The 19318-nt window shown below is 40.1% G+C and overlaps 1 protein-coding gene across 6 annotated transcripts in view; it reads left to right on the plus strand.

The window, feature by feature from the left end:
- greb1l (GREB1 like retinoic acid receptor coactivator) overlaps positions 1 to 19318 on the plus strand; it is a 44573-nt gene that overhangs the window by 15844 nt on the left and 9411 nt on the right. For 2 of the 6 annotated variants that reach the window (XM_032531639.1, XM_032531641.1), the window contains exons 2-18: positions 6224 to 6337; positions 8734 to 8893; positions 9485 to 9658; positions 9896 to 10072; positions 10267 to 10443; positions 10565 to 10687; positions 11866 to 11988; positions 13175 to 13312; positions 13471 to 13596; positions 14150 to 14287; positions 14764 to 14949; positions 15195 to 15494; positions 15617 to 15745; positions 16452 to 16586; positions 16851 to 17051; positions 17241 to 17421; positions 18001 to 18190. In XM_032531639.1, the coding sequence (XP_032387530.1) occupies positions 8737 to 8893; positions 9485 to 9658; positions 9896 to 10072; positions 10267 to 10443; positions 10565 to 10687; positions 11866 to 11988; positions 13175 to 13312; positions 13471 to 13596; positions 14150 to 14287; positions 14764 to 14949; positions 15195 to 15494; positions 15617 to 15745; positions 16452 to 16586; positions 16851 to 17051; positions 17241 to 17421; positions 18001 to 18190 (2655 nt within the window). In that variant the 5' untranslated portion in view covers positions 6224 to 6337; positions 8734 to 8736. Of the gene's footprint in view, positions 1 to 2793; positions 3000 to 6223; positions 6338 to 8733; positions 8894 to 9484; positions 9659 to 9895; positions 10073 to 10266; positions 10444 to 10564; positions 10688 to 11865; positions 11989 to 13174; positions 13313 to 13470; positions 13597 to 14149; positions 14288 to 14763; positions 14950 to 15194; positions 15495 to 15616; positions 15746 to 16451; positions 16587 to 16850; positions 17052 to 17240; positions 17422 to 18000; positions 18191 to 19318 lie in introns of those variants that run through there. The other 4 variants (XM_032531642.1, XM_032531643.1, XM_032531640.1 and 1 more) reach the window with 3 other exon arrangements.

Genomic DNA, 19318 nt, shown 5'->3' on the forward strand with positions numbered 1-19318 from the left:
CCACTGCTTCTCTGTAATTGTTGTGCACATGACCATAAATAACTTCAAACTTGCTGAGTGAGCTAACTCAAAGCTGTGGCACTCCGCTGGGAATCCTAAGAGAGGAAGAACCCTTCTCTCCTACCCCCTCCACATTTAAGAGCATCAAGCCCAAGATCTTCCAAAACCGCCCACAGCTGATCGGGTGACTTGTCTTTCCTCAGGTGGCGGTGGCAGGGATACTTCCTTTGTCAGAGACTTTAGCAGGAGCTCAATGCAGCGGTGAAGGATGGGGGCAGGAATGCATTCAATCCACACTCTTTTGTTTTTTTTGCACAGTGTCTTTCGAGGCCAAAGATAATGCTGGGTATACTCATTATCTCCGTTCTAAATGGGCTATAAAAGACAGGCCATGTCAAAGTCAGGGGGTTAGATATAAATCACACTGACAGCTCTTTTCCCACAGTTGAACTTGTGGCTACGCTGGCAAATTTCACATGATAACTACAGTTAATTTTAAATATTTCTATCACTTAAAAATGTAAAATATAATCCAAAGCACTGCTTGAGACTCACTGGTATGTTCCCATGTGTGGTCTAAATCAGCAGTAGCCGGACAAATTTCACAGTCAAACTCAAACCCAATGTTTAGACATATGTTGCTGATTGAGAGAAATGAGTGCATGAAAGCCCCCATAAGGCCTAATGGAGGCTCTGATTGGCTCGCGTGGTGGTTTACAGCTGCCAACGCATTGACTGTGCCCTAATATAACCATTGGAGTTGAGGTGAGAAGAGCTGCACACAACTTGATTAAAACAACTGTTGACTGTGTCTGTGGTAATGAACTGGAACACCAGTCACACGGCTCAGTGAAGAAAGAAACCTTCACCAGTAAAGGTAGATGTTGATACTGTAAATATGTATGACAACAGAAACGTAACCAGGGTTTATTGTAATCATTAATTGCTATTGTTATTTTGTGTTTAAAGTAGGTATTTTTCATTAAAAGTCACACAAAAACCCTATTTCTAGACTGTGATACATACATGTTGTTCTTAATCTCATCTCTAAAGCAATTTGAACTCTTTATCAATTAAATCCATTACTCTGAGGGTAAAAAATGCTGTGTCATGGTAAATGGTGACTGGATCTTGCCTGCCGTCAAGTAGATGTGAGTTTACTCAAACCTACTATTTACCTGACAAATTCTTGCTGACTTTACTTGGCATTAATTAGTCAGCAGGAAAATAGACACTGGAGCCTCAGTTCGTCCTACTGTAACTGTACATGTGTGAGGCCACAGTACTTAATTCAAATGCTGTGAGAGATTAGTGTTAGAAACATGGACCTGCAGTCTGACTGCTGGTAGTGTTTGCGATTAGGGCTGGGCGATGTGGAAAAAATCAAATATCACAATATTTTTAACCACATTTCTTGATATCAATACCGCAACGATATTGTAGTCTTGACTATTGGTGCTTTCACAAAATATTTACACAATGATATTTCTGATAAATAATCATCAGTAATGTAGATATAATAACTAAGTGGGTAAAGGCAAATAATAGAACAGTCACACCAGTCTGGTAAGTTCAGAATATGACACAACTTTTCTGTAATGCAGCCTTTAAAACCAGGAAAAGACAACACTTATGCCATATTACGATATTACAATATCTAAAATTTAAGACGATATCTAGTCTCATATCCCAATATTGATATAATATTGATATATTGCTCAGCTCTGTTTACAATTCAAAGTTAAATGTGTGACATACATTCTTGAAATGGTTGAAGATTTAAAATGGAATAGTCTATATTGGATTATAGATCCTTTTATATAGGGTCAAAATACAGTGCATTATAAGACTCAAGGGGAAAGTGATTGATTATTGAAATAAGTTTGGCCTTTTTACTCAGATGTTGATATGTTTTAGCATTAATGAGACACATGCCTAACTTACATACAGTTTGATCACTCTCAAGCTCCTTAGTTATTAATTGGAAATGAGCACCCTCTTTATTTAGCAAAGTCATGATAAGGTACTAGATCCTTTAATGACACAGAATCCCTTACATCTGCCAGTGCCTGTTGATTTGTGATGCATTTCCGTTTATTTATTTTGACCAGATGAGCCCCTGGTATTTATAGCAGGAGTAAAAGCCCAGTGTGGGGTCAATCCCGGGCAAGGCTACGAAGACAAAATGCTCAAGCTGACCTGACATTCTTGTCCCCATTTAGCTGGGGAAGGATTCTCCTGTCTCCTGAATTGACCCCCAATAAAAAAAGTCAGCAAGAGACTGAGACTGAGCTTGAGTGTGAGAGTGAAAGTTTAATTTTGAAATCCACCCCTCCTCTCTTTCTGGAAAATGAAAACTTCCACCTGACATGGTGTCAGTGTCTTGGCGTGCTGGGGGTCACACGTGGCAGGGCGCCGTGGCTGTGTGGCAGTAGGGAAACGCTGGGTCTTCCTCTTTGTTTCCACCCACAGCTCTACAGGCCTCCAAGAGCATCTGTCACGACATGGGGTCAGCAGGGCCAAGATGAATGAGTCCCCGGTGGATTCCCTCCCTCCTTGGCAAATGGTACAGGACAGAGAGGGCACAGGGGACTAGGGGGAGGGGTGTGTGTGTGTGTGTGTATGTGTGTGTGGTGTGGTGTGTGTGTGTGTGTGTGTGTGTGTGTGTGTGTGTGCGCGTGTGTTTTGCATGTGAGTGAGAGAGAGGGCGAGAGAAAGGGAGAGAGAGAGAGAGAGAGAGAGAGAGAGGAGGGTTCCTGCTGTTCTGAGGGAAAGAGTGGGATTCCCATTTCTCTCTGTATCATGACAAAGGTGAATTGAGACATACCAGAGAAGAGTGAAACTCCATATGCTGCGTGGATATCAACACATTCTTTCAACAAGGATTTATTTATCTAAAATGGACTATATCTGAAAAAAAACGCTACCTTCACATTCGGGATTTACTGCATTTGATTTGGATTTTAAGGGCTCATCCAGTGGCCCAGTAGTCATGGAAGGTACAGGAAAAGCTTTTTTTAACTGCTTGCTGTGTGTCACGTGTGGCCTTGATGCAGCATTAACGAGACAGGCTTTTAACACCTAATTTTGAGAGCATGAAGACATGTTTGCCTTTTCTGTTCTTACACCATCCCCCTTTCTCTCATGCCTGATGGGCAGTGTGTTTTCACCACAGCTTTTCTAATGTAAACAGTGTGCTGACCTCTTTCCCACATTTCAGCAATTGGTATGAACCTTACATGTTAATTTATAACAATGAGGTTCAATCTATTTACATATTAATCCGATTTTCCTTAACATTTTATTCACAGTTATTTTCATGATTGATCTGAAATAGATTTGTTTTGTCAATTTGTATTTTTAATTTAAGTACATCTTTAACAACTCATTTCTAGTTAGCTGCTGTGTCATTGTCTAATTAAAATGTGCTATTTCAGTAGTTTAAAATATGTTATTCTAAACAACAGCCAAGTAAGTGTCAAGTTTAACTGTATGGACAGTATCAACATCTTCCGACCTCTATTCCTCAGATATTTATTTGGAGAAAAAAAAACAGTAGAAGGATTTCTTATTAATTTAAAAATGTGTTGGCTTTGACTTGAGGGATCTGCTGAGTAAGAGCCAAGAAGGGAAATACATTTAATTCTGCCTTCTCCCTCTATAAATACTGTAATGTAATTATGCAGTTGAGGGAGAAACAAAAGAGGAACTGGAGAAAAGGAAAAGGGAGGGTTTAAAATGAGATCGGCTCAATTAGATACAGTTAGATATCTAAAAAAAAAATGGATAAAGGCCTGTTTTGAGGTTTAATGTGATTTAAAGTAATAATCTAGCATATTTTCATTTAAGTGGATGTCTGTCAGTTACTTTCTATTGCTGAATGAGGTAACACGGTGGTGATTGAGCCTACGGTCCACTGATGAAAGCCCTTGCATTTGCGAATTACGAACTGAGTGTCTGTGGCTACACTTGTGGGAAATATTACAAACGGCGAGCAGTTAGTGGCGCGTTTTCCATCCCACCGCAGTGATTGGTCTGCCAGAAAGCTCAGACAGAGCAACTAACGCAACAGACTCACTCTTCCACTCACTTGTGTGTGCGTGCGTGTGTGAGAAGCGGCGTGTTGTACTTTTCTGGTCTCTGCTAGCGTTGTTAAACGTTATGGGCAAATAAACAAAGAAAAGAGAGATGACTGCAGACGATGAAACAAACAAGTGAAAGTGAGATCCAAAAACACACCTGCAATTACCGCTTATCGCCATAGGTGACGCCAAATAGAACTAAAATCTTCGAGACAGTGAGTTTAAGGTACGGATCACCTTGCCAGAACCAAGATTCTGGCCATTTGCATTTAACAAACCATATCAGTTCCAGAAAAATGAAGAATATGAGCATTATTATTATTATGTTATATATGAAGAATGTTCATACCTCAAATATAACATAAGTAGCGATATAAATCTATTCTTATCTGCAGCATTCACATCAATTCTTCATTCTTTCTTTCCAGTGTTCAGTAATTGCAAATTAACCAAAGTCCCTTTTGAAAACAGAGAAAACATTAGGCTTACATCATTTTCTTCAATCCAAAATAAGAAAAAATACCAGAACAGATTGCACAGATGGGGGTTGACTGGTTATGGAATTGCAAGGTTGCATTTGTACAAAAAAAGTGTTTTCACAAAGTGAACAATTTATAAATAATAAATAAATATACACGTTTGCACATGTGACAGTATATGACATATGTATATACAGTATATGACATATGACATAATTGACAGTATGATTTACATATGCTGGGTGTGTATGCACATGCAGTCACACTTGCATTACTAAGTGGTTGTTAGAACTGTGTGTGTTAAACCGTTGCCTTGAATCCAGTCTTGCTCTAAGTAAGAAACTAAACCAGCGCGTCAACCTGAACATTCCCTCAAATGTCATTACTGGAAAACCAGATCCTTATTAAGCACCTCGGGCTGGGCCCGTGTGCGTGTCTAGATTTATGGCTCCAACTTCATCTCGGAGCCATCTGCATCTCCTTCTGTGTCGTATACCTTTCACAACTAGATAAGCATCAAAATATTTCAAGACCCTGGGTAATTAGCAGAGTGTGAGACCTTTGTGGGAATACCTAGTGGAGGTTAAAGCATGAACTTGTGTTGTGAAATTTACCACCAGAGTAGTGAATTTCACACGAGCAATGCTACACTAAATCTGTAAAGCGATTCAGTTGCCCACCTTGATTAGCTGTTTCAAGCTGGCTAATCATTTACAAAATAAGTTACATTGGGGTCAGTTAATGCAAGTTGAACCAGCTTGTTTCACATTTGCCTTTTGAAGGACTTAGACCCCAGACCAACGTCCCTCTTATTGAAAAGCCACACACAGTCAGAAGTGATGACGGGGTAGATTGTGACAGTCCGGGGCTTGAAATGAACTTTGCTATATCAGAGCCTGAGTGGCTAAACAATACTTTGTCAAAGATCCCAGGTAACTAGCAAATCCATTCAGACTAGAGTGACTGTGTGAAGTGAGTGCAGCTACATATGTCTAGGTTTTAGCCCTGGTAATGCCTGATTGGTCATAAGTGCACCCATTCATATTGTGAATAGGCATGTTTGTTGGACAATGGTGACCTATACCAGACTTACTGTAGCATACATGTTTCAGAAAATAGTTAAGGTTTTTTGCCTTAACGTACAGTGGCAAATTACCTGAACATTGGTTTTATCTTTCAGAAAATGCATTTTATTTTAATGTTTTCAGCTGTTTGTCAAAAATTTTGAAAATTTGAATTTTCTTGAGATATACTGCAGCAATCTTTCTTTACTTGTTGATTTGGGTTACGTGTGTCACATTGTCTCAATGAGGCTGAGTTCTTGAAAATTACTGTAATGGGAAAATGCAGTGGGAATAAGTAGAATTTGATTATTAAGCTTCTGATATTTTTCACGTTTGAGGTAAAATAAGTAAGACGATAACTGATCTGTTAAGATGAATGTTTTTTAGGATTTTAGCCTTAAATGTGTTCCCAAAAAATGGTTCCAAAAACACAGTTTGTTGAGTTTTTAATAAAATGAGATTAACAGAATATTAGGATAATATTGGCTACTTAGAGAAAACACAACCCAGTAGGCTACTTTATATCTTTTAGAAGATATAAAATGTTTCATTTGTGCTTAATTGTATCAATGACAGTGATCTCCCTGCTCTCCCCCAGGTCTCAAAGCACTGAGGAAAAAATGTCTTTGCTAAAAGTTTCCATTGGGTGGTAGTAATCCAGCATGTAGCAGACGTGACCAAGTCCCTTCACGCCTGGGAACAATCCAACAATGTAAGTCACCTTGTTTTTAATGCACTGCTCAACTATTAGAAATGAATTTCAGTGTCTGTCTCATATTTTCTCTGTCTTGGTTCTCTCAAATCCACTGAGTGAAGATTAGACTATCTTACTTCGACCTGGGGTCAAATTCATGCAATCTGTTGATACCACCCAGCAGCTGAGGAATGGCCTTGACTGACCGTCTGACCCACTGAGAGGCAGTTTTACACTCACCACTCTGTGACATGAATGCCCCCTTTTCAAGCCATTAGTCTTTGGACATTAACCGGCTTCTCCCCAGTGGAGTCCACACATTATGTTTGACCATCCATCAAGTGGACTGCAGCCGCTGACTCACCTGCCACTTCAGCTGACCTTAGCAACCACCTGAATCAAAAGCAACCTCTGCAACAGTCCGGCTTTGTTTTAAATTGCACAGGTGATAAAAGGTCATTCTCTGTGTTCACCTCCGGCCTCCGTGAGGTTAATGACAAATCTGTCTGCTGAGGCTTGCCAAAGAGACCTCCTGAGCCTTCTTTTGACTTCACATTCAAACAGGCAGGCAGCGGCTGCTTAAAAACGCCCTCAGGCACTCATTTCTTTTTTTCTTTTTTTTTTACCCCATCTGTCTTTGTTTTCTCTCTGCAGCCACCTTCCTCCATCAGTTAAGCAAGAAATACTGTAGCTTTATTCTGTTAAGCTGCTTATCTCTTTGACAGCACAGTCAGGCACTGTTAATCTTGTCTTTTGTCTGGATTGGTCAGATTCCTCCCCAGGAAGGTTGTTAAAGGTAAACACAGGGTCTGGAACTTGTCCAGGCATGGGCAAAATGAGACCTGGGAGGAGAAAAGCAGCTCCAACTTTATTCTTAGCCTGCCCATTATTAAATAAAAAATAAAAAGGTTCAGGGTGTTTGTCTGGCTAAAAGACTGTGTATCAAGTTAAAATGGATTCACTGACTTTCATATTCAGTGTGTGCTACAGATGAATAGTAAAACTTCACAGAACATTGATTTCATTGTTCACTGTTGGTTGTATAAAACAATACTTTGAAAGACCTCACTTCGGAGTCTAAAATGGACATTTGTCTGTAATGTTGACATTTCAAGGAGAATATATCAGATAAACAGATGAATCAAAAATAAGAAGAAATTGTTTGTTGCTGCCCTAATGGATTGTAAAAAAGTTAAACTGTCATTAATAAATCTACTAATCTATTGCCTATGTTAAATGTGAAATAGCTTAAATGAAGAGTTTTATGTGAGAGCTGCTTCATATCAACACATGCAAATAAACATCTACAATCCAAGGCTATTGTTGGATTGAAAAAACACAGTTCTGAAAAGGCAAGGTTGGTTAAATCATTGCTAAACTCTAAGCTCAAGTTTAGGTCACTACCGTCAAAACTAAAGGAACAACACATAACCTTGACATTAAAGTGCTGCACAGATTCTTTGTAAGGCCTGAATGAGGAGTTTGAGCTTTTTCCAAACAGCTGAAGTCTTCAACCTGGGCCTCCACATGGCTGCTCTAGTGTTGATAAGCCACAACACTAGTCTGCACCAGTCAGTAGTCCAAGGACAAACAGCCAAAACTCCCTTTATTTTCTTTTTCAACACAGTTTAAACGCTCTTGATTACTGGCTTGGTATTAAAAACAAATTTAGTGAAATGTTATGGCAAACTGAAAAGTGGGAGTATTGACTAGGAAGCTCCACTCTGTAATGAAAGGACACCACAATGTAGCACAGCCATGGGTCAGTTCTGCTGTGTCACCACATTTTGAGTGCTTTCTGTTGCTCCTTCTGTCTCTTTCTTGTGCTCTCTTTAATACTATGCTTAGCCCTATGTCCAGCTGCCACCTGCCACCAGAGAGTTGGCCAACCTCAGGCCCATGCAGCCGACCCCGGCAGATGTCCCAGAGTGGACATTTGGGTGGAGGGGGCACGGGGGCAGAGCAGGCAGAGTGACACAACAGACAGAAGGAGAAAGAACCAAAAAAGGCCATTGGCCTTGGCCATTATGTTTGGTAAACCAGACACATTTATCTTAAGATGGATAATAACAGTGAGCAAAGCATCCACATAAAGGGCTGCAACTAAAGATTATTTTCACCATTGATTAATTTGATGATTATATTCTTGAGTGACCGATTAATAATTTGGTCTATAAAATGTCAGGCAGAATAATTCCCACGATTAAAAACCCAATTGAGATATACTCATGTAACTCAGAAAAGACTCAGCTGTGTTCATTAAAAAACATAAATTCATTTGTGTGAGACGCCTGCAGCTTGTCTGCCACAGAGATTGCTAGTCTTATATAAGGAACTAATTGAAAGAGATAAAGAGTGCATAAATAAGATAAATGACTGCATCTTTGCTCATCATCCTCTCTTTGCTCTCACAGATAATGGGGAATTCATACGCCGGGCAACTGAAATCTGCTCGATTTGAAGAGGCTCTCCACAACTCTATTGAGGCATCACTGCGCTCCAGCAGTGGAGATCCACAGCCCATCTTCACACAGCTCTACCTTGAGCCAGAGTCTTTTCCTGGTAACATGGAAGGTAGGAAACGCACCTGTCAACATTACTTATGACATGTCGACATTAACTTCTGATTTCCTTGTCATGCACCTCTGGTCTACATTTGAATATACATGCATGCATACACATGAAAGTGCCAATTTTTCCGCCCTAAGTACCGACAATTATCAATATTGAGATAAAGAGTCAATTATGTGGTCATATTGTTGTTTTTAACAGGTTTCGTTATGTTATGGGTCTGTATTTCCTAATCATTTCTTAGAAAGAAATATGTTATTTTGTACTAATTATAAAATATATACTTCAAAGAACAGCACCATTTTCATACACGTAAATATCAATTCATTTATTATTAGTACTTTATTTTTCATTTATGTTTAAATGTGTGTCCACCTTAACCTTACCTTTCAGCTGACCTGCTGTGTATTAAATAAAAGACTTTTTAGGTCACTGTTCCCGAATTCACTATAATTTCCTACAATTAGTATCAAATCGCTGTTCTGTCCAAAAAACTAACTAGAAAATGATTAAGGAATTTGCCTGTAAAATACAGTGTTACCCGTAACTCTAATCCAGCTCTAGTGAAATAATTAGATTTAAAATGTCCATCAGACACAAAGTCAAAAGCCGACCTCCATGGTGGGGAGCCGCCAGGCCAGGAGCTTATGAACGGCCACTCGTCCAACGATCAGGAGGAGCTGGAGGACGATGATGACTCAGACAGCAGCAGCCCTCCACTTCCCTACCTACAGACCCCTGCTCCGGATGACTGCTGCACATTGGATGGTAAACGAAAAGGCCTTGATTCGGACTGTAGAAACTTAACACATTAACATTGAACCACAAAAACCTTTACCTAATATGAAATGCAAAAATTAAGCTCGTTGTCATGGATGCTAGAATTATAGTAGACATGATTTCCATGTCTTTGTTTTAATCGCTTAATATATAAACTTTTCAACTGACCCTAAAGTCTTTTGTTATTTCTTCAAGTGTCACATCGGTCTCATCCTCTCTTCTCAGGGTTCTGTCAGGCTGGCAAGGACCTCCGCCTAGTCTCCACAGCAACGGAGCCCATTGAAGTCCCAGCAGGCTTCGAGCTGGTCGGTGCAAAGTCCCCCAGCGTCCCCGAGCACATCCTGGTGTGTGCCGTGGACCGCCGGTTTTTGCCTGACGAAAATGGGAAAAATGCACTTTTAGGTCAGTTTGTTCCCCTGTTCTGAGGTCAGAGTAAAGGAGACAGATAGCTATCAGCATCACTTTACATTGTTAGAATAATTACGCTCTGTTGTTAGTTTTTGCTGGTAAAACACCAGTCTGAACTGTATATATTTGTACTGTGAATAATGTTTGCAAATAATAGAATAATTCCATTTTTGTGACATTACTTTCAGGCTTTTCAGGAAACTGTGTCGGCTGTGGGGAAAAGGGTTTCAGATACTTCACTGAGTTTTCAAACCACATCAACCTGAAGTTATCCACCCAGCCCAAGAAGCAGAAGCACTTAAAATACTACCTGGTAAAGAATTCTCAGGGTGCTCTGTGCAAAGGACCCCTCATCTGCTGGAAAGGTAAAATCCCAATTCTGGATTCATATTCCAATTCAGTCTGGCAGTGCTATGATTTATTCTCTGACGTGCTGTTACGTACTGTTAGTCACAGTTTTTGTCATTCCTCTCCGTGCCTTCGCAGACTGTAAAACCCGTCAGTTCTCTAGCAGTGCATCAACGTCCAAACCCAGCTCGTCCTCCTCTCTCAGCAGCAAAGAAAATGGAGGCGCCAGTGGACACAGCTCGTCTCCCTTCTCCCTCTCAGGTGAGGGTGCATTCAGCACAGATAACATGCATCGCAATATTTAACGATTCCCATCATGTATCCCTAAAACAACTTCTCTGTAAGATGATTATCCTAAAATTTAAACAGTTGGTTGACTAAAAAGTTACATAGAATGTATTGTCTGTGTACATTCTCATTCAAATGGCAATCCGAAATGTACAGTATATATTTCACCAGAAAGAGTTATTGCACTGGTTCGTTCATGCTGATAGGTTTATGTTGTTGCCATAGAAACTGATGCTGGTGTCTAAGCCCTTAAATTTTGGGCTGCTCCCCTGCATTTTGCTGTATACGAGTGAGTCTGTGACAAAGCGGAGGCTTTGTGGGTTGTGTTTCATCTCATTTTGTTGCTGTGACACTTTAGTGTATATTCCAGTAGCATACTGATATTGAATCAGTAGTACTTTTCAGTATATTTTTTATTATTTATTGTTGGTTATGAGCAGTGCCTGTTTCATATCTCAATATTCTTAGGTCAAAAAGGAAATGTTATTCATTTGAGTAGAATACTTATTTACAGAACACAATTTCATTCTGTCACTGTTTGACATACAAGGTCATGCAAAAAAAGTAAAAATGTAACAGTGTAATGAAATAAATTAAGGCCGGAATCATTTCAGGTAAACCAACAACTAAATGACTGTGAGACAGATTCTTCCTTTCTTTCTTCTCTGGCCTCTCACAACAAGAGTGCCCGTTCCCTCTTTGATTGAAAATAAGCTCCCGGGCTTATGGTATTGATTTGTTCTCAGCCTGGAAGCTGCCTGTCAGCAGAGATCTCACACATTAATGTGTTCAAAAACTGAGCTGTGGGGCTCGTTGTTGGCATAACCCTTGTCTGATATCTTTGACTGCAACCTTCAGGTACATTCTGCTCCCAAATAGCAAGCCAAGAGGTTAAACATTGTACCATGCACTTTTCCACCTCTGCTCCAAATGCATGTTTATCCTTGAATGATTAATGAAAAGGAGAGCTATGATTTGTTTGCATTGTGCAGTGGACATTGGATATAGACACAGAAGCGTCTGCTAGTGTTTGATCAGTAGAATAAAGGCCAAAGGTAACCAAATGACCAATCAGCATAACAGTGGGTGTTAAGTTGCCGGGTATATATGTATTTTAATGATACATGTGTCATCTTTTTTTTTACCTCCAGATTCTCCAGACACCAGGACAATGCAAGTATCCTCAATCTTTTTTGGAAGTCAGGACCTTGGCAGAGACTGCAGTTTCCCCAAACCTCTTTCATCCCCATCTGGAAACAAGACTCTACCAATAGGTGAAGCTCCTTTTATAGTACACCCTCTGCATTATTCTTGAGTAAGAGACACCCACAATAACATAAACCACACAGTTTTTTGGTCGCACTCCCACAATACTAGCTGCATCCAGGCTTTGACTGTGACATTTGCAAGGATTTAGATGCTGATAAGCTTTCATGTGAGTCACTTAAATGGCCTTTCACTTATGCTGGAAAGGGTTGCTTAGCTACGTGGTTCAGCATAAGGCAGATGATGCTGTGGCTAACCATGGAGACAAGATTAACCTATGCTATGGCCTGCTTACACACAGACAGACACACACACACACACACACACACACACACACACACGTAATATGTACACACAAACTGATGCATGTGTGTGCACTTGTATTTACACACCAATCAATACTAAAGGAAGGAATGCTGTAATGACTTTTTAAGCTTTGCTATCTAGTAGCTCCTTTACAAGGTTGTGATATTGACAAGCAAAGGCCGTACACACCAATCAATGTTTTAGTATATTGCAAACACAGTGAATATGAGGTTGCAAAATATCCAATCCCATCATTGGCAATACACAATAATGTATAGGAAATCCATAAGTCACCTTTAGTACTGACTCATTTTTATGTATTGCTCAGCAGATAGTTACAGTTGTGAAAACATTTTATGTTTATATCTCAACAACTATATGATGGATTGCCATGGAACGTTTTTCACAGAAAAGCACGGTGACAAGAGGATGAATCCTAATTACGTTACTGATCTAATGGCTTTCCTTTTTGTGCCATCACCAGTTACAACTTAAAAACATTGGTTCATGACTACAACCTGCAAAACGGTTTACAGTTCCCTTCAGCCTCAACTGTACTTTGTGTTGTACTAATTAGGGAATGTTAGCATGTTAACACTTTACACTAAGATTGTGACCATGCTAAACATCAGCATATTAGCATTGTCACAATGTGCATGTTAGCATGCAGAAGTTTGCATTTAGTTTCATGCTCTGCTGTGCTTACGTACAGCGTCACAGAGCTGCTACTATGGCTGTGGACTCTAAGTCTTGTTTCCACAACCATGAAATCTCAATATTGTAAAATATAAAAGAATATTTGTTAACATTCTGAATGTTGAGTACAGAACCTTGAACTATCTCTAGTGTGTTATGTGTGTATTTATCTGCATGCATGTTTGTTTCTAGTGCCCACAGCTCTGAGGGTGAATGGGCCAACAAATAGCCTGGGTGTTGATGGGCGTCCTCCCTTACTGAGCCCCTCCGTGGTCTCTTTAGGGCCACCAGGTCAGGGGTATCGCAATGCTGACTTAGGAGACAGTCCTGGTAAGTCCTTCCTTTCTTAAGAGTAAATCAATAATAAAAATGTAGTAAAGTAAAACGGTTTTAGTAGTAAATGAAGTCACATACAGTATCTTTAGAAGCTATATGCTAAGCAGTCATTATCATTATTGTTGTTATCTGTGTCTGTTTTGGATGTTCAGTATCCACTGCCATGAACTCGGGTCCTCCAAAGAAGCGCCACCGGAGCTGGCATCCCAACTCGTTGGTACCCGTCCCGCCAACAGCCGTCCCTGTGCCAGCCATCCGGCCGATAGCTTGTTCGCCAGGTCAGTTCCTGAACCCAATCAGGACGGCTCTCAATGAGCCGTGATGCATTTTACACGAGTCAGTGTGAGATGCAATAAGAATGTGTGTGCCGATGTGTATTTTCTGTGCCATTAGGAGCAGAAGCTTTGTTCTTTACAACCCCCCCCCCACCCCCCACCCCTCTCTCCTTGTGGGTTGGGGCTGAGTATGCCACATCTCTGATGTTCTCTGGTTGTTAGGGATAATTCACTCAGTATCTCCATGGAGATAGAGCTGGAGAGTTTGTTGCACAATTGGTTAACCAAAACAGCATGATTGAGGAAGATTTTTTCCACATCATGTAACGGTGGTTATTATGTAAGAGCATAATTTCAGATAAATTGTCCTGATTTATTTTTTTAATTTCATTTATAACATTTCTGTAATCACAACACCACAGCCACAAATATTACTGTAGTGTTTTATGATTTAAACAGTAGTAAAATACTAATATGTTCAAACTTAACCAATGTCACAATTTAGCTGATGGTGCTTAATCCTAGTATTGACATTTATTATTTTATTACCCTCCAGGTGCTGTATTGGGAGTGTCCTCTCCTCAGCCACCAGTAGCAGGAGTCATTCAGCCCCAGCCTGTCAGCGCCGGAGAGACTGTCATCGTCCCCGACAACCTGCTCAGCTCTTCAGGAATTCGCCCTGTCATCCTCATTGGTACAAGCTTTATTTTAATGAACTGCTTTGTCCTAAAACTGCAAATTAAATATCATCTGCATTGCATAGCAAAACAATCTTTATGAATGTCAGAAAAAAAACTGAGTCAGAGGTTGTTTTGCCAGTAAAGTAGAATAAAATGAATTTCTAAATGTCAATTATCCTGGTGGTACTTATCAGGGAGCCAACCAATACAGTCTTTTCAGAAAGGCATGAGTAGTTAACTTTTTCATATGACAAATGTCCATCTGATTTTTAATAGTAAGCCATTTCCTCTCTTGCAGCTAGCTGCCTTTTGTACCTGTTTTGAAATATTAAGTGTCTAAATATCAAGCTTATACTCATAACTGTTTAACTGTACTTTCAAACTTTGAACGTTTTTCAATTCAGCAGAACAAATATTGAAGTTGTTGTTACTTGCTGTCCCATATTTCTGGCTGCTATTTGTTTTGTCTAATAGTAACTTTTCTTTTCAGGGCATGGCACTTTACCTTATTTTTATGGGAACGTTGGGGACATAGTGGTGAGCCCCCTCCTGGTCAGCTGCTATAATAACAGCCAATTGACAGAGAAAACCCTGGAGACGTTGGGCCTCAGCAGCAGCCAGCTTCTCTGTGTGGAGACAATGATTCTGCTCACTTTACAGTATCTTGCACGTTTAGGTAAGCAACAAACTCACAGCGCACAAAGCAGCGTTCGCTGTCACTAGTGTTTTTTTTCTGACATGTTGCCTGTTTGCAGTTATCAACCACACAGTGTAGTGGGGCGGCTGACCATGAGGTGCTGGTGTCTTATTTGAACAGAAACATGGCTGTCAATACAAATATCTAACTTTGTTATATATATTACTACCTCTGAGCTTCTATATCAGTGGTTTTGACTTTTCATAATTACGTTGATTTTGCAGGTTCGGTGCAAATTCCTCTAAGGGAGGAGCTGGAGCAGATTGTTTTGAAGGCCATGTTGTGCTGTCCTAGGGGTCCGGCCATCTCCCCGTCCCAGCTGCCCTGGTTAGCTCGGCTGGAATCCAGTGTCTCAGGGGGCAGTGTCCAAGTCATGGTTACCCATAACTCTTTGGGAGAAGGCATCTCTGAGTCACTACGTTCTCTCAGTGAGGGTCCTCACAACCAGAAGTGCCTGCCAACATATGTTGTCATTATATGTGCCTCTAAAATGAGTGGCAGCGAGTTTTGTGTGCTAGTTTTGGGTAAGTGTTGCCATCGAGTAGAAACCATTTAACCATCTTTGTTGCGACTTTAGTACTTCGACCAATCTGTGCACTGTATGGGAAAAGTTATGATCTAATCTTAACTTATGTGTTGGACACAGGAAAGTACCAAGCAAGGGCCTTAGCTGAGGGGATGCTCACAACCAATGAGTTTCTGAAGGAAATCAGTTACGAACTCATCACAGGGAAAGTCAGCATCTTGGCATCTCACTTCAAAACCACGTCACTAGGTGAGTGCATATTAGGAGAAGAAACAAGATGAACTGAATATTTCCCACAGCGTTTAATGATTACATGTACTGTATATGAAACAAAACATTACACTTAAAGCCAGTACTCTGTAATGACTAGAAGTTTGAATAGTCACTGGTCTCACAATTCATTTTGATTACGAACCTGTCAGCGATTTGATGCGATTCGACATCCTGATTAGATCATGATGCGTCATGATGTGCCACCTCCTCATATGTATTATATATTGCTTCACAGGGTTTTCATCAACAAATTCCAGCAGTCAGATTTATATGAACTCCCATTTTTTCTGCTCTTAAAAGGCACTTCCCGAATGTAGCGGAGTCTGAACATAGCAGACAACAGACAAGAGGCAAAAGCAAAAAAAAAGCCAAAGAAAAATGAACAAGCAATAGCAGGCAATAATCAATTATGGTATGTCACTGCATTGATGCAGAATAACCCCGCCTGCAATGTGATGCAGTGATGCAATGATTTGAATGCCCAATGTTACACCTAACACCTAACAATGACTGTGGCTATTGTTTTAGTCATAATCCTCTAACTAAATTTATCACAAGACAAGTTTGACACAATGATGTTGTCTGAATATCAAGGACTAAACTAGAACGGGATTTGTGTTGTAGCAGCAGGCTATGCCAGGCTCTGTGTCTTTGTGTGACTATGGTGACTGGTTATTTTTAGGGGACAATTTGGACAAGCAGCTTGTGCGATATCAGCGCAGACGGAAGGGACAGGTCATCCAGCCCTTCCACAGCGATGTCACTTACCACATCCACTCCCAGGAGGCTGCCAGCATGTCACCACCCTCAGACAGAGGTTAGCCTGCTCTCTATCGTACTCACTCTCTCAACTGCTTGGCTGTTTTTTTTACCAGACAAAACAATCCATATATATTCCACATAGACTCATATATATAGGGATATATATATATATGTATATATCTGCAGCAAATAAAATGTTTTCATTGATATTCTCCGCATTTTCAAATGTCTGTTTTACTTAAGGTAAAACAAGGTAATTATTATTTTGTTGCACATGATATTATACTACATTGACATAGTCTCCTATGTTTTCTTGTAGCAGAGCTGTTATGTAAGGTCTTCCAGATCTATCCGACGCAGCTGAGCGTGGCCCGGAGTCTCCTCTCTCAAGTCTGCTCCATCGCTGACTCAGGAACCCAGAACCTCGACTTGGGGCGTTTTTGTAAAGTGGACTTTCTTGTTCTGGTCCCTCCATCTCACATTCTGGTACACCAGACAGCACAGCGCATCCGACAATCAGGTCTGTGGCCAGAGGCAACGTCATAAATAACAACATAATAAAGATTAAAGGATGACTTTTCCACCTACTTAGATCTCGAAACTTCAACAAAACCTTCCATGTCAGAGACTTAATGTTCTAGCGATGGGTTTTCACTAAGTTATTACAACAAGATCTGTCAAAGATTAGGGGTTTGTTTGTTTTGCTCAGGAGTTCTTGTTGACCTGGGAATCGAGGACGTCTGCACAGCCCACCAGAAGTCAGACAAGTATGTGGTGCGTCTAGATGGTGAGGTTCACGCCAAGATGGAAGCCTTCATGAGAAAAGTCAAGCAGAACCCCTACACCCTGTATGTCCTCATTCACGACAACTCACACGTCGACCTCACAAGGTAAGACAAGTCCACTGACTTTATTTTGTTCTGTTGATAATCTAAAGCTGTGTGATTCATGCTGTTGTTATGGCTGCAAATCTAGCCTTTTCATACACTGATTAAAGTGGAGAGAGGAGAACAGCTGCAAGCAAGTGAAAACACACACACCAAGTATCTCCAACCTTTTATTTTGGTTAAATGTACATAATTTGAGTACTATATTTGTTTGTTTTTTTTGATTATTTTTTTAACATACAGTATGTGGTTCAAATTGATATTTGGTCCACATTGTTTGCTGGATTTGGTGTTTTTAGGCATTTTATTTTTCTGTTTAGATATGGTTGCTACTTCTGCCAGCCTCCAAGATCTTATTTCAAGCAAACTGCTGTTACTGCCTGAAACATAACAGACATCACTTCCTGTTTTCCAGAGGGTTTTTCTTGGAAATGACACACTGTTAGCAAAGCAAATATTAAAACCCTCACTATCTAAGTCCCCAATTGAGTTGTTATTTTCATAAATGTTATTAACAGCTATGGCATAATTTGAACTGGAATCTAGAATGCCCCTCTCATGTTTTAAACATTTCTTCACCAGTGCTCTGTCAGGCTCCGTGTGCCACGGCGAGCTGCAGGGTTTGGCTGACCGGGTGGTGAACTGCCAGGAAGTCCTGGATGCCATGAACCTCCTGGTCCTGCAGGTCAGCTGCTTCCCGCACACACTGCAGACCCGCCAGTCCCGCATCAGCATCCACAACGAAGTTCACTGGCCCTCCAACGATAGTCTGGTGAGTATTATTTTAACATCCCAAATGTCCTCAGCAAATCGTCATGAATGGCTGTCTAATACTTTATTCTTGTAAAGGGGCATAGTTCAGTGAAAGTCACACAAGGATATTGTAGCATCAAAGCTATTTTGTGTCTGAATTTTGTTATGGCAGCATGCAGAGGCGAGTTTGTTACAGCTGTGGGGTAGCTACTCTACCTGGTGGACATAAAGTGCACTTACACTAACAAAAGAGGTAACTCAATGATGACTTTTGAGATAATAAATGAGATATATTCAATTCAATTTTATTTCAAATCATAACAAGAGTTATGTCAAGGCACTTTACAGATAGAGTAGGTCTAGACCACAGTCTATAATATATAAAGACCCAACAATTCCAGTAATTCCCCCAAGAGCAAGCATTTAGTGCGACAATGGCAAAGAATAACAACCTTTTAGAAAGAAACCTCAGACAGACCCAGGCTCTTGGTAGGCGGGGTCTGATGATGCCGTTTGGGGTTTGATGAGCAGTGGCAATAATAGTCACAATAAAGATAATGGAACTATGACTAGAAATAGTATTTGTAGTAGTTCATGGTTACTGGGGCACCCCAAGATATAATGTTTTAAAAATATATATCTATATATTTTTGCTGATGCTACACTATACTAGTATGGTGCTATTCAAATATCTTCAAATATTTATTCTGGTTTCAGGTCATTGTGTGTTTTGTTCTAATTCTGTAACACTTATTTCATAAACAGGGTGTAGGTCCGTCCTAATTATATTTAAGCTTGTACCATTTTATTATTTAAATACATGAATAAAATTCAGAGTCTTAGAGCAGAGGGGTACTAAGTCATGGTGTGCTAGTTATTCCTATTATTATTTGAGGTGAATTTCAATAGCACATAATATTGAAGTATCAGCTGGATGGCATTATTTAGACAAATAAACTGATATCTGAGATAGATAAACTGAGACAGGTCAAACATGTGAAAAAGAGCTGCACCAAACTAGGTAGATTCTTTTAGACATTCCTTGAATAATTTAATGTGAATTACTGCATAATTTTCAGGCAGCGTAAAAAAGTTTACTCAAATCATTTCTTTTTGTTTCATAGACATATGCAGCTGTTGATGATAG

The sequence above is a fragment of the Etheostoma spectabile genome, chromosome 12 (assembly GCF_008692095.1).
Source record: "Etheostoma spectabile isolate EspeVRDwgs_2016 chromosome 12, UIUC_Espe_1.0, whole genome shotgun sequence".
In the NCBI taxonomy this organism is placed as follows: domain Eukaryota; kingdom Metazoa; phylum Chordata; class Actinopteri; order Perciformes; family Percidae; genus Etheostoma; species Etheostoma spectabile.